Source organism: Cydia splendana, chromosome 9, assembly GCF_910591565.1.
Source record: "Cydia splendana chromosome 9, ilCydSple1.2, whole genome shotgun sequence".
Lineage (NCBI taxonomy): Eukaryota > Metazoa > Arthropoda > Insecta > Lepidoptera > Tortricidae > Cydia > Cydia splendana.
In genome coordinates, this window is record NC_085968.1 from 10,931,911 (window position 1) to 10,946,894 (window position 14,984).

Consider the following 14,984-nt stretch of genomic DNA (forward strand, 5'->3'; position numbering starts at 1 on the left):
GATGTCGAGCTTCAATGGACAAGCAACCAACCTTCAATTCAAGTTGCTCCGAAAACAAAGATAGGAGGCCCAAACGTATGTGTTTTTTACTTATTGTAATGACTTGTTTTAACCCTTTCACAGCGCATTTTTTACTGCGATCGATCGCTACGCCGAATTTTCGCTATGAAATGGGAAAAATTCCGCTACGCGACGTCGTAGCCCTGCGGAGTACGGCGCAAATGAGTTACATTGTCAAAAGCGGATTCAGAATACAATAATATGATACCGCTGTCATATTGATCTTAGCGAACTCTCTTTTACGAATAGTGAGTGCAGGTGAATTGGCACGCGCTGTGGTACCTATAATATTTTTATGTGTCTGAAATAGGCAACTAAAAGATATAAACATACAACAAACCTCATAGTAAATGTATGTAGGCCCTAGGCCCCTTCATTGTCCTGTACATGCATTGAAACCACAGTATTTCTGTATGTATCTACTGTACATATACTTCGAAAAGTGGCTGTAGGTACTGCTACCAAACTGCGATATTACGAGTATGTCAAAATGTAATGCGCCGTTTATACTTTGCTAATGCTCCTCCCGCGGGCGGCTTGTCGCCGGAAATATTGCCGCGCCGTGATCGATGGAAAGAGTGGGTATATCTCTGCAGCCTCAAGGTGAACTCATTGGTCATACCGCTGCTCCTAACACTGCCGATTCATGCCGAAAAACAGCATGGTTACGAGCCCCAAGGCGTTTAAACGAAGTCCCTACCCCTTGGATTGTTCATAGCGGTAAAATGTTCCCGTCGCATAACATGATGTTGCTACTACGTTACATGACATGGGTATTATGACATTTTTAGTTCGATTTTTACTGGGGTACTAGGCCGAAAGACCCGATATAAAGTATGGTTAATTATGACTTACAATAATTGCCGCAGCGAACGTGTTAAGTCTAAATTTGAATATTAGGGATTTAAATTAGCTAGCCAAAAAAGTATTAGGAATGAATTAGGATTTTCATTGTGCAAATGTGATATCGCGTCCGTGGGTCCCGAGGAATTGTTTTTTAGGGTTCCGTACCTCAAAAGGACAAACTGGACCTTGTTATCCGTTTTATAACATTTTAAGACGAAACGGGAGCTGAGCTAAAAGTCAATTTTGAGATTTCAAGCTGAATATACCCGTCGCTCTGACGGGGCGTGAGAGACTGTATTTGTGTGTGTAATGCACGCACACAGATGCGTACGCTTGCACCCGCGCGCGCCTCATTGCCGACAATTTGCAATGTTATTTTTCGTGCGTTACTGCCACGAGGCGTTCACTTATTACTTACTGTGTTGCGATTGAATTTTTTGACCCGGCTTACGTTTACGGAACTCGATAATCTTTCTACTACTGTGACTTGGCTTTGTTTACTTGACTTTGCTGATCAGCTTATTGTTTTGGACTCCGTGAGTTGTGGTTACCTATTGGACCGCACGCAATTCATCTACCTTTATTCAAGTAATTAAGCGTAATTAGCCGAAACCTTTATAAGAGTGTAATTCATAAGAAGTACATAAGATATAATTTATGTACTGGTTTGCTGTTAGCTTTTAATTGTATCACTTTACATATATGTTACTCAAATAACTAACACGGTTACACTGTTGTAAGAACATTATTTTTCAGGTAGGCCTTATTATACCTACTATAGGCCTTATTACCTCCTAGTACCTTAGTAGTACTAGTACTACTACGGAAATTGATTCAAAGACTCAAGACTGACTTAAGTGGCAGTAGGGTGTAGGGTTTTTTCTAGGCTTAATGAGTTCGCTGAAGCTTATTTTTTATACTTAGCGCACAGAACCACTAGTTTAACAGTATCAGCTCTAACCACATGTCACCATTTTGTCCTTTACGTAACAAGCTCAGGAGCCCAGAATATCCGATGTACCTATCAAATCAAGGTTCTGTACCAAATAAGGCCCGGTTATTATAGTTCGTTATTTTTTAGCATTAGAAAGAAGGTACCTAAACAATCATGACGTGTCTTTTTATTAATAATTATTGAAAAACGCTTTCAAAAATTAGTTTATATTACTTATGAAAGCAAAAGAATATAAAAAAGTATATGATTAATACATACATACATCATCATCATCATTGGCCTGTAACATCAATAAGATGATGGTTTAAACAGCGTCCATATTAAGAGTGCGGCACTTCCGCAAATGACTATTAAGTCCAATGCGAGAGCGGCAGCCGCGACCGCATAGCTGGCAGGAGAATGCCGTGCCCGGTGACGAAGGTGGGAGAGCGGCGCGCTGGTGTCTCAGTTCTCGCCTAGTGTGAAGAAGGCTAAACCATACATACATACATACATACAATCACGCCTATTTCCCGGAGGGGTAGGCAGAGACCACGGATTTCCACTTGCTACGATCCTGACATACCACTTTCGCTTCCTTCACATTCATAACATTCCTCATACACGCTCGCCGGTTTAGGGTGCTCTTGCTCATTAATATGATTAATATGATTTATAATTCTAACATATTTGCTATGACTTATTTTTCAATGGTAATTTTTAATAAGACATGTCAAAATCTGTTACCTTAATGCAAAAACTAGGGTTCCGTACATAAGTCCGACTCACGCTTGACTGCACATTTCTAATAGGTTTTCCTGTCATCTATAGGTAAAGAACTATTTTGTGTATTTTTCAATATTTTAGACCCAGTAGTTTCGGAGATAAAAGGGGGTGAATGGTAATTTTTTGGCTGTTTTCTTAAATAACTTCGAACCTATGTATTTTAAAATTATAAAAAAAACATTTCCATCTTTAGGTCACTAATTTACATATGTGTACCAAATTTCAACTTAATTGGTCCAGTAGTTTCCGAGAAAATAGGCTGTGACAGACGGACAGACAGACAGACGCACGAGTGATCCTATAAGGGTTCCGTTTTTTCCTTTTGAGGTACGGAACCCTAAAAACGAACTTTAAGCGTGCTAACTTTCAAAATTTCATTTTTTATAAGATAGTATAAGTAGATGGGCAAAAATTTTGCGTCCATGTCCACCAGTGAGTAAGTGATTGAGATACCTAAACATTTAACTTTATAATGTAAAATGATATAATTTACTAACCTACTCGTTTAATTTCAGGTAGGTTGAATAAGGAACCAAGTAACCATGGGGAGGAGCAGTATTTACTAACATTTTCTTTTTGGGTCTTCAGAGTGTATCGTTTCCTTTTTTTTGCACATATTACACTTAAATATATATTCTCTGTGTAAACTGTTACGTCTTTCAATGACAAAGGCAAGATCAGCAAATGTACAATTTGTATGATCGTGCCTGATATTTGAGATCACAGAAAATAAATATTTTAAATCCACTATTCTGCGACCTTCTAAAATTTTGTTTTATCATGATTCATGATCAAAAAGCTCGGATTCAATAGTCATATCAAACGTCGATTATGCAGTTGATGATGAGCTTGCATTTTCTACCATTGGTGCTGCAAATGCATCAACCGGTGGCGATAAACTTTGCCCTCTTGTAAAACAAATTACTATTGTGATTGTGTCCAGCAAAAGGCCAAAATTCGGTTTACTTTCCTGTTTAAAATATTACTAATTTATTCATATTTCAGATTAGGTACATAGGTAACTGTCTGAATGTTACAATGCCAGCTGGCAAATTCTATCACATTTGTTTGTTTGGTAGTCATGGTAACATTCACTTACATTGATATCCTTATTAAGATCTGTATCTTATTATCCAGACCTTAAAATATTGCCACCGTTGCCCTTTAAAAAAATACTGTTTAAATAATTGGCTACTCAAACAATGCTTCTATAGTATAAATAATGACTACACAAAAATGGGTAGTATTGTATATAATGCACGAAATAAGGCCCGATTCTTAAGCGGGTTTAAATTTTGAGGCCATGTCCGCTAATACTATAGACAAAATATCAAGTTTAATAAACACAAAAAAAAAAACATTGATGGGCCTTATTTTATAATTTAGGCCTTACTTTGTAATTTAAAGTAGAGTTAGGCCAAGAAAAATCTATAGCGATTTTGATAGAACACGCAGTGCAAGTATTATTTCAAACGTCGCTTCTATGAAATTATGACATATAAATAACACTTGCACTGCGTGTGCTATCAAAATTGCTGTAGACTTTTCTTGGTCTGACTCTAAAATATTCTTTATTACACCACAAACATAAAAACAAATTTAAAAAAAACCGGCGAAGTGCAAGTCGGACTCGCACACGAAGGGTTCCGTACCATTATTTATAAAAACGGTCACCCATCCAAGTACTGACCCCGCCCGACGTTGCTTAACTTCGGTCAAAAATCACGTTTGTTGTATGGGAGGCCCCACTAAAATTTTTATTTTATCCTGTTTTTAGTATTTGTTGTTATAGCGGCAACAGAAATAAATCATCTGTGAAAATTTCAACTGTCTAGCTATCACGGTTCGTGAGATACAGCCTGGTGACAGACGGACGGACGGACAGCGGAATCTTAGTAATAGGGTCCCGTGTTTTACCCTTTGGGTACGGAACCCTAAAACCGATTTACAATGTAGATAAAGGTAGCAACAGGCGGTCTTATCGCTGTTAGTTCTTATTCTTCGTTTGTTTAGCATTAGAGTGAAGGTGACGTGTCTTTTTTAAGCATGCAATCGTATAATTATTTAGCTTTTTTTGTAATAGTTATGTACTTAGTGGTTAATATTAGTATTTACTATTTTTTTTTTCAATAATGCTTAAAAACGAAGTATAGACATGACAACCAAATATTCACGCCATTGTAGGGCAGGATATACAGAACATGAATCATTAGTATTGTCACGCTCCGTGATTGTTGAGCCATTTAGGGTTCTAGCTAAATTGGACATTCCATAGAGCACGAGTAAGTATGGAACAACCAATTCAGCTAGGACCCTAAATTGCTCGACAATTACGAAGCGTGCCTGTAGGTACCTAAAAATTTTGTTAATATTTTTGATTTTGATTTCTAATTTGAAATATTAGAATCAAAAAGTTCATAATAGATTGTATATCATAACTACAAAAATGTGTTCCCTACTCTCAACCCAAAACCCCTTGTATCTTAGGATCTAGATATTTTCACACAAGACGGTTTATCGATAACTTCTTACATCACTAGATTATCGACATTAAATGTCGACTATTGCCCATCACTTTTCTGGCTGTGTACGTATTTAGAAACTTGACTCCGCCCCTAAAATTAGTGCGATAGGGACAACTGCAGCTGAGGCGAAAAATCCTGCGTAAAAATGACAAAAATCGAGGTTTCGTAGTCCTCTTTTTCCTCCCCCAAAACTTAACCAATCGTAACCAAATTTGGAAATCTAAATGATTATGAAATTATCTGTGTCGGACCGTTTTGCTTTTTTGGCTAATTGATATCAGTTTTGAATACCACGCCTCTCATTGCGGCATAGTCTATTAGGCCATTTTGGCCGTTTTTGAAGGGCTCTAGCGCCTTAAAAAACAAAAATATCAAAAAAAGCAAAACGGTCCGACACAGATATTGACAATATTAATCTGTGTTGAAAAAATCATTGCTCTAGCTTCAAAAACCACGGAGGAAAACGAGGACTACGTTTGTATGGAGGAATGACCACTCCTGTTGGCTCTTAACGCCACTCTTCTCTTCACAGGGACGCGCGTTACATTCTTCTTCCTGGGACTTCAAGCGAAGACCAAGAAAATGCCGACAGCCCGTCCGACCACGAGTACTCGCAGGCCGAGTCCTACCAGGGTGCTCCGACCGACGCATAATGAACGTTATTGCAACAGGGTTAGAACTCAATTTCATTTGAATGGTGCTTAGTAGATGATTCAAACCAATTATAATAATTGTAAGTGCAGAAAACTTTATGTCGGTACCTAGTAGGTATAATAGTGCGTGTAATCTCATAATGGAACATAACGGCTTAAGTACCTACTTGTTTTATGTGGATATAAATAAGATTATAAACAAAGTGAGTGCGGTGAAAAACAAAACAGTTTTGTATCAGACCTAAGTGCAATAAAAGTATTAAGATAGTATTCATATTCAAGTGGTCGAGATGAAAAGTGCAGTGACAAGAAAAGTATTGTTATCAGACATCAGTGTCATCACTCATCAGTGATAGTGGGTGTGACGACAGAGCTCGTGACAACGGACAAATAAAAAGAAGACTGAAGATTACAGCTAGGAGGGCTTAAGTTTTGCTTACTCTAGGTAAAGTCGCCATCAGATACATCGGAGCGGCCAAGGTGCTCACAAATATCTGAACACGCCTCTATTGTCAAGGCACTGAGTGCTTTTTCAGATATTTTTGAGCACCTGTACCAAAATACCAACCATTACGCGCTTCTCCATACAAACGCAGACCCCATTTTCCTTCCTGGATATTGACTATATAGGAAATATTTTTACAAAATTTATTGTATAGGTAGGTAGGTAGGAACTCGTCTTTACCATAACCAAGGCGCATAGTTCAACTTTTTTTCGAGTTTTTCATTAGCTATTATAAAAGTTTTATGAGCGAAAAACCAATGTCATACTATTTTTGTAAATCTATTTTCTATAGAAAGGAAAACGAGGGCTCTGTTTAATATGGACGGCGGTGACATGAATATATCCCATATGCTCGTCGTTTCTCCCTCTCTCTCTGTCGCTCAAATATGCAAGAGCGAGAGTATCCACAAGTGAACCTCTTAAACGCTCAGCGTCACCATACAGACATTCAATGTGCATTTTGTTACACAAGTAAATAATAAAATAATGTAAAGCGTCTATTACTGGTCACCTTCCAATAACTGGACACCTTATACTGATTAGTTTTAAAAATTTACTTGGATTGTGTGTATATTAAACAGACTCTTTTTAAGTAGGTAGGTATAAGGCGTCCAGTTACTGGAAGGTGGCCAGTAATAGACGATATATCCTACATACCTATTTATTTTCTTCACCTTGTAAGAACCGAAATGGTTGGTATTTTGATACCATAATTAATGTAACAATGTCTCAGTATACATAAAGTAAGATTTTTAGATAGCACGTTGTAATGTTTGTAACAAAAAGGGTAAATTTAATAAAGTACGTAGGTATTACTTAGCATAATTTACCTACAAATTGTGAAATTATTAGAATGAATTGAATGAATTGTGAACAGTTAGAACAAAATTTTGACAGTTCCGAACAACTGACAGGCCGATACCGTCCGGCGGACTGTTAATCAGTGGGCCCCTTTAGACTGGATTGGTTTTATTTACAAACTTTTATTTTATTCACATGCACATATTTCGCTGATCTTACAGTGTGCCTGTAGACCCATTTTTGGGTATTTTGGGTGTATGCCCATTTGTCCCCGCTCCGCGTGCCTATTGCACAAATGGGGACACCGGGGCCCCTTTGTTTCACATAAAGTTTTAAGTCATAATACATATTGTTTGTCATACTTATTATCATTAGTCATAAAACTGAAACCGTTATCTTTTCAGGATTTTCCTAAGGTTATCCTATAGATAGATTAGGTTATGTTAGGTTTGTTTTATGGCAATCCTGAAAAGTCACGCGTTTCTGAACCAAACAAATTATAACTAACGAAAATGCGGACAAACAATACATTATGACTTAAAACGTTTTGGGAAACAATAGAGAGCCGGGAATACATCATTTACATAATGCAAGCTCCCTACAATTACTCGGAAGTCGTGCGCAGACTGCAGATACAATGTATGTATAATGTAAAATGTTATATGCATTATTTCTAATAACGTCACAATTGTTATAGTTAAACATAAATGTTAAGCACGTGATATTTAACTATTTTATTTCATTGTACTTCGTTATTATTAAGTGAATATTTTTATGTATTTGTACGATCTTGAAGGTCTTATTAATTATTCTCAAACATCATTCCATACAAATTATCTAAATAAAGGACGAATCTCAGTATTGTATACCTATATACATATGTACAGTGGCGTTCAAAAGTGCATGGATAGATGTCGACCGTAATGCCTTAATATTACGGTTGAAACATGTTCATGCACTTTTGAACGCCAGTGTACCAGTTATTGTAGTCCTTATTAAAGTTTCATGCTGTTATTATAACTTTTAATCGTTTATCTTAATCTGTCATTTTGACTCAAGTGAGTCAAGTGTTTGTAAGAAAGGGATAAAGCATAAATTAACTAAGGCTTGTAGTGTTTTATGAATAAAGGGGTCAGTTGTTTACAAAACGACCTTATTATTAAGTAAGTTATTATATCAATTGACACGAAAAACATTATCCATTAATTTTCTCTAACAGCAATATTCTTAAGAGGATAGTCGACGACCGAATCTCCATGCAAACACAGTCCCCATTTTCCTCTCTGGATATTGACATTATGGAAAATATTTGTTCACATTTTTTTTATTACCTATGGCAACAAACAGTCATACATCAAAAGATACAACGGATGGACTACAGAGAAGACAAACAGTGCCGTAGTTTACAAGCGTTATTGTAGAAACATTATAGGAGTTGATACTGAGTGGTAGAGCTAGAGAGATTCATCGCGCAACCCAACAGACAGGCCTACAATATTTCAACTGACAATCTATTACTTTGTATACATATATGTATACAGGGTGTCCCATAAGTGACACGTCACAGTGACACTGGAGGTAGAAAAGGCCAAGAGGACCCAAACCAACTTAACATGACCCCAGTAAAAGTGGCACGGTTTTCGAGTTATTGCCAAATTAAGGATTTTCATGAATTTTGACCGTTTTTAACATTGTTAGTGCCAGTGTGCACTCGGAAAGGTCTTAAAGTTAGTTTTTGTTATGTGTACGGCATCATGAATAGTTAATTAAGATAACAAAATAGGTATTTTATCGATAAACAATGTAAAATGCAAAAAAATACTGGTTTAATCTTGAATTAAATTCACGGCGAAACATTAATTTAGACTTTGACCACCTATCGTAAAAAAAGAATACTAGTCAAGTAATGAGCAAATAACGTCAAGATATTGAGCATGTTATGCAGATTCAAAAATAGTATGACACATGTACCTTCCTGCAATAAAATAGGAATTATTATCAACTTTCGAAAGCCTAATTAAAACCAAAATATTACTTTGCTAATCCGCGAAAAGATAACGTGCTAGTCAATCAGTGCTAACCCGTTATACTTACTTGCGTATTTTTACATGCAATTAATATTCCCACCGCAAAAATAAATATAACAAACCACCACCAAAAGAATAAACCTCGACACGTGTTTCGCCTCCGTACGAGGCATCCTCAGGAGTTGTTGACGGTCTAACGCCCGGCAACGGAATGACCTGTCTAGAAGGTTACATATCAGAATACCGAAAATCGATTTACCTAATGTTGAATCACCTATGCTCGTTTCACCTATTTTTTTAAATACCTAATGACCAATTAACCTAAGCTCATAACACCTAATGAACGAATTACCTATTGCACGTTTCACTTACAATTGGTTTACCTAAGCTCAGAATACCTATGCTCGATTTACCTAAAGTTGAAACACCTAATACTCGAAATACCTAAAGCTAATATACCTAATACATGAAACACCTAATGTTGATATACCTAATGCACGAAATACCTAAACTCGGTATTCCTAATGATCGAATTGCCTAAAGTTAACATACCTACTGCACGAGTTACCTAAAGTCGGTATACCTAATGATCAAATTACCTAAAGTTAACATACCTAATGAACGAAATACCTAAATTCGATACACCTAATGCACGAAATACCTGAACTCGATGCACTTAGTGAACAAAATATGTACCTAAAATCAAAAATATAATTATTGTTTAGTAGAATATTATTAGGACATACTTACAACATTTGGTATAAATTTTTTAGCCAAATCATTCAATTGACTTACTATTTTTTATTATAATATAAGGTCTAGTCATTTGCCAGAGTCGAGATAGGTGCGACGACGAGCAAAGCGAGGAGGAGCGTGTTAGGTTAACTGCGACCAAACAGTGCCAAAACCGACTTTTATTTCATCGTCATGAAATTAAATTTTTGATAAGATAAGATAACTAATTTTGTATTAGACTTCAGAAATCATTCTACTACCTAAAAAGAAGCGTTTCAAAAAGTGTATTTTTAAGTTGCTATCCAAACAAACAGTTTCTACTGTAAGGTTGGAAAATCATACGATTTATTGGGTGGAGTTGCGACTTGATCATTCGGCAAAATGATATAAATTTTGTACTAGGTATATAGACTTTAGGTATTCCGTGCATTAGGCATATCGACATTAGGTAATGCGTGCAGGAAGTATATCAACTTTAGGTATTTCGTGCGATAGGTTTAACAGTTTAAGGTATTTCGTCCATTAGATAAATCAAATTTAGGTACATCGTTCATTAGGTATATCAGCTTTAGGTGTATCGTCCATTAGGTATATCAGCTATAGGTGATTCGTGCATTAGGTACAATAGCTTTCGGTGAAACGTGCAGTAGGTAAAACGTGCATTAGGTATATCGTGCATTAGGTATTTCGTCCATTAGGTTATTTAAGCTTAGGTATTATAAACTTAGGTCAGTCAATGTTTAGGTAAAATGATTGATAGGTAATTTAAAAATAGGTGAATAAAGCATAGGTGATTCAACATTAGGTAAATCAGTTTTCGGTATTCTGATATGTAACCGTCTAGAATGGTCGGCCATATTTATACCTTGACCACTCCCCCTACCGTACCTACCCTACCTACGTAATAACGGCGATGACGCAACATTCAATTGTTCGTTAAGAATCATGCCCCTATTGTTATACCTAATTATTTCCAGTTGTTCCAGAACACCCAAACGCAATCCCTTTTCGCAAACATGTAAAATATCAAAAGAATGATTCTCAGATAAAGTGTGACCTGTATCTAATAAGTGCTTTGCAAAATTGGACTTCTCTGGATGGTTATGTCTATATGACGCAACATGCTCTTTATACCTAGTAGTGAAACTACGGCCCGTTTGCCCCAAACGCAAACGGCACGCGTGTCGAGGTTTATTCTTTTGGTGGTGGTTTGTTATATTTATTTGCGTATTTATTTTTGCGGTGAGAGGGTGGGAATATTAATTGCATGTAAAAATACGCAAGTAAGTATAACGGGTTAGCACTGATTGACTAGCACGTTATCTTTTCGCGGATTAGCAAAGTAATATTTTGGTTTTAATTAGTATGGATTTCCGCAAAGTAACGCCTGATTCTATTCACTATTTCGAAAGCCTCATAAAAAATAAGTTAAAACTAGGAAATCTGCAATCCGTTGCTATTTAGTAAAAATAACAATTTATGTTAAGATTTATGTAACTCTGGATACAGAAATAAAAAAAAAACGCCTATTCAGTATTTGCCGAATGCCTAAAAGAAAGAGATGGAAAATGGCTATCTCCCTTTTTCAGGATATCATTGATTTGATAAAAGTTCAAAGAAAATAAAATACTGCAGGTTGAAGTTTAATCAATTTATTAAAATAATTTTATTTTACAAAAGGAGCTCGAATTGTTTTTCCCCGGCTCGTATGCACGCTGGGCACCGTCCTGTAAAACTTCAAGTTAATTTCCTTAAATTAATTTCGGATATGTTTCGTGCTGCCTCGAACATACGCCGCTGTAGTTCCTCTTGGGACCTTATTGGCTTGGAGTGAACTTTATCTTTTAAGCATTTAAAAAAAAAAAAATATGTTTAGGTCCGGGGAACGCGGCGGCCATGCCACTGGTCCCAATCGGCTGATCCATCTGGGAATTTCTGTGTTAGTTGGTCGCGGACATCGCGAGCGTAGTGTTCTGGGCATCCATCTTGCTGTGGTTCCAGCTCCAAGAAGATGGATCGGCCGATTGGGACCAGTGGCATGGCCGCCGCGTTCCCCGGACCTAAACATATTTTTTTTTTTTAAAATGCTTAAAAGATAAAGTTCACTCCAAGCCAATAAGGTCCCAAGAGGAACTACAGCGGCGTATGTTCGAGGCAGCACGAAACATATCCGAAATTAATTTAAGGAAATTAACTTGAAGTTTTACAGGACGGTGCCCAGCGTGCATACGAGCCGGGGAAAAACAATTCGAGCTCCTTTTGTAAAATAAAATTATTTTAATAAATTGATTAAACTTCAACCTGCAGTATTTTATTTTCTTTGAACTTTTATCAAATCAATGATATCCTGAAAAAGGGAGATAGCCATTTTCCATCTCTTTCTTTTAGGCATTCGGCAAATACTGAATAGGCGTTTTTTTATTTCTGTATCCAGAGTTACATAAATCTTAACATAAATCGTTATTTTTACTAAGTAGCAACGGATTGCAGATTTCCTAGTTTTAACTTATTTTTATGAGGCTTTCGAAAGATGATAATAATTCCTATTTTATTGCAGGAAGGTACATGTGTCATACCATTTTTGAATCTGCATAACATGCTCAATAGCTTGACGTTATTTGCTCATTACTTTACTAGTATTTTTTTATCACGACAGGTGGTCAAAGTCGAAATTAATGTTTCGCTGTGAATTTAATTCAAGATTAAACCAGTACTTTTTTGCATTTTACATTGTTTATCGATAAAATACCTATTCTGTTATCTTAATTGACTATTCATGATGCCGTTACACATAAAAAAAAACTAACTTCGAGTACTTTCCGAGTGCACACTGGCACTAACAATGTTAAAAACGGTCAAAATTCATGAAAAACCTTAATTTGGCAATTACTCGAAAACCGTGCCACTTTTACTGGGGTCATGTTAAGTTGGTTTGGGTCCTCTTGGCCTGGTCTACCTCCAGTGTCACTGTGACGTGTCACTTATGGGACACCCTGTATAATATATTTTGGAAACCTGTTTGTTAATATTGAAAACTTTCGCATTTTGAACACATATTAACTCTCATTTATAGTCGGGGTCTATCGCGAATTTACGAGTAGGTATTTTATTACCTTTATTTATTTTATTACTTATTTTATAAAGGTAATAAAATAAATTTCCGATAGACCCGTCTATAAATGAGAGTTAACCTGTCAGTTACGTAGTACCTAAATACCTGTCAGTTCAGTTGTCGACGAAATCCGGCTAACAGTTTATATGACAATTAATAGGAAATATTAAATGGTAATTCTGGCCATGATAATAATATATATACGAGTATTATATTTCTCTAATATTAGTAGCACGTTTAAGTGTATTATCACAAAGGTTATAGTTGAATATTGTTGGATTTATTTTACGGGTAGGGTGAGTTGTTCATCAGTTAACCACCCTTTTTTTGAGCGATTATATCTCGCAAATTTTCAATTATAATAAATTATTGTGACCATTAATCGATAGATTGTTTAATTGGCTACAAATTGGCATTCAAGAAATTTTAATTTTCTTTATTAGTTTGACATTATTGTGCTTTAAGAAAAAATGGAATTTGGCTAACAGTGTCCACCCCATACGACAGTATTAACCAGGGGGTTGTTCTAGAATTAACAAAGTTTTCCTCTAAAATCAACATTTTGTAAACTGGTGACTATAACCTATAACTGTAAAATTCCAAGTTTCTAACATATGATAAATCGAATTATCATGGTAGTAATATCTGTTCATTTGTTGTTACTAGTTCTCATATTTATATGTATAAGTTTTGCTATGATTGTAGCTTATTTTTCATCAAAAATAACATTTATATTACTTACGTTTTAATGATCGACACACCCACACAAGTGCTTAGGTATCTAATGCCCTTGATTACACCACGCGGCAACGTCCCGTTCGCCAGATATTCGCTTAGCTATTTGTGTACTAGTGGCTAACTGATGAACACCCGACCTATAACTGATGACAGAGCACTTATCAGCATTTAAAAATAATTGATTTTGTAAACAGTATGACGACAAAGTTCCAAGATCATCCTGCAAGTCCCAACACTCTTTGATTGAGGTAACTATTTTAAATAGCTTCGTGTCGTCAGCATACAAAGCACAACAACAAGCGTAACAAGTGATTGGAGTTATTGTGCCAATATCATTGATATAAATTGTAAATAAAAGGGGCCCCAAATGGGATCCCTGAGGAATACCAGAAGGCACGCTAAGATAATTAGAACGGTGCCCATACACAACACATACGCCGTGCACACCGGCGTTCAAAAGCTTGTTTATGAGCAAATCGACTGAAATTATCGACCAATTTACTGTATAACGTTCTACGATACATGTGCGAATAGGTAATTCGCAACTCATGTCGATTTAAAACATTCCCTTCGGTCGTGTTTCAATGTATCGCCACTCGTTGCGAATTTCCTATTTTTGGCACTTGTATCGTAATGTACAGGTATTATAATGTTAATATCTAGAGAGGAAAATGAGGACTAGGTACGTTTCTATGGAGAAGCGGTTGTCCACTTTCCTCTTAACATACTATGGGTGGGTAGATCTTAAATATGTGCTTGTAATAATGATTAATAATTATTACTTCATTAGTTTACAGTGTGGACGATGGTACTGTAAAAAAAATGATATTTTCATCCCTATAATTATCCAAACATAAAAATTCGATAAATACGTTATCTACTAGTGTAACCTACACAGTTTTTTATGGAATAATACTTATTAATTGTACTGTTACAATTTGCAGAATGTAATGTATGTACAGTCGAAGTCAAAGATATATTTACACTTTTGCACCTTAACTCTTTTGTAATAAGACGAAATATGTAAACATATCTTTGACATCGATATTTTACTTTTGTTGCGAAAGTAAAATATCATTATTATGAGTTTATGAAATAAAATAAAGACTGTCGTGAAGTTTCTTGTATCATTATGTTATACCATTATATTTATATACACCTACTAATACCATTAATGATTCTTGAACAAAAGATTTATTTTATGAACGGTAAGATTTTTGCAACAAGCCATCTTAGAGTAGAATATACTATTATAATACATT

The 14,984-nt window shown here is 35.9% G+C and overlaps 1 protein-coding gene across 1 annotated transcript in view; it reads left to right on the forward strand.

Moving 5' to 3' along the window:
- Positions 1–5,827, forward strand: part of LOC134793531 (cystinosin homolog) — a 48,935-nt gene extending 43,108 nt beyond the window's left edge. Inside the window, exon 9 of the mRNA XM_063765132.1 lies at positions 5,684–5,827. Coding sequence (XP_063621202.1) covers positions 5,684–5,804 — 121 coding nt within the window. The 3' untranslated portion in view covers positions 5,805–5,827. The remainder of the gene's footprint in view (positions 1–5,683) is intronic.
- The last annotated feature ends 9,157 nt before the right edge of the window (positions 5,828–14,984 follow it).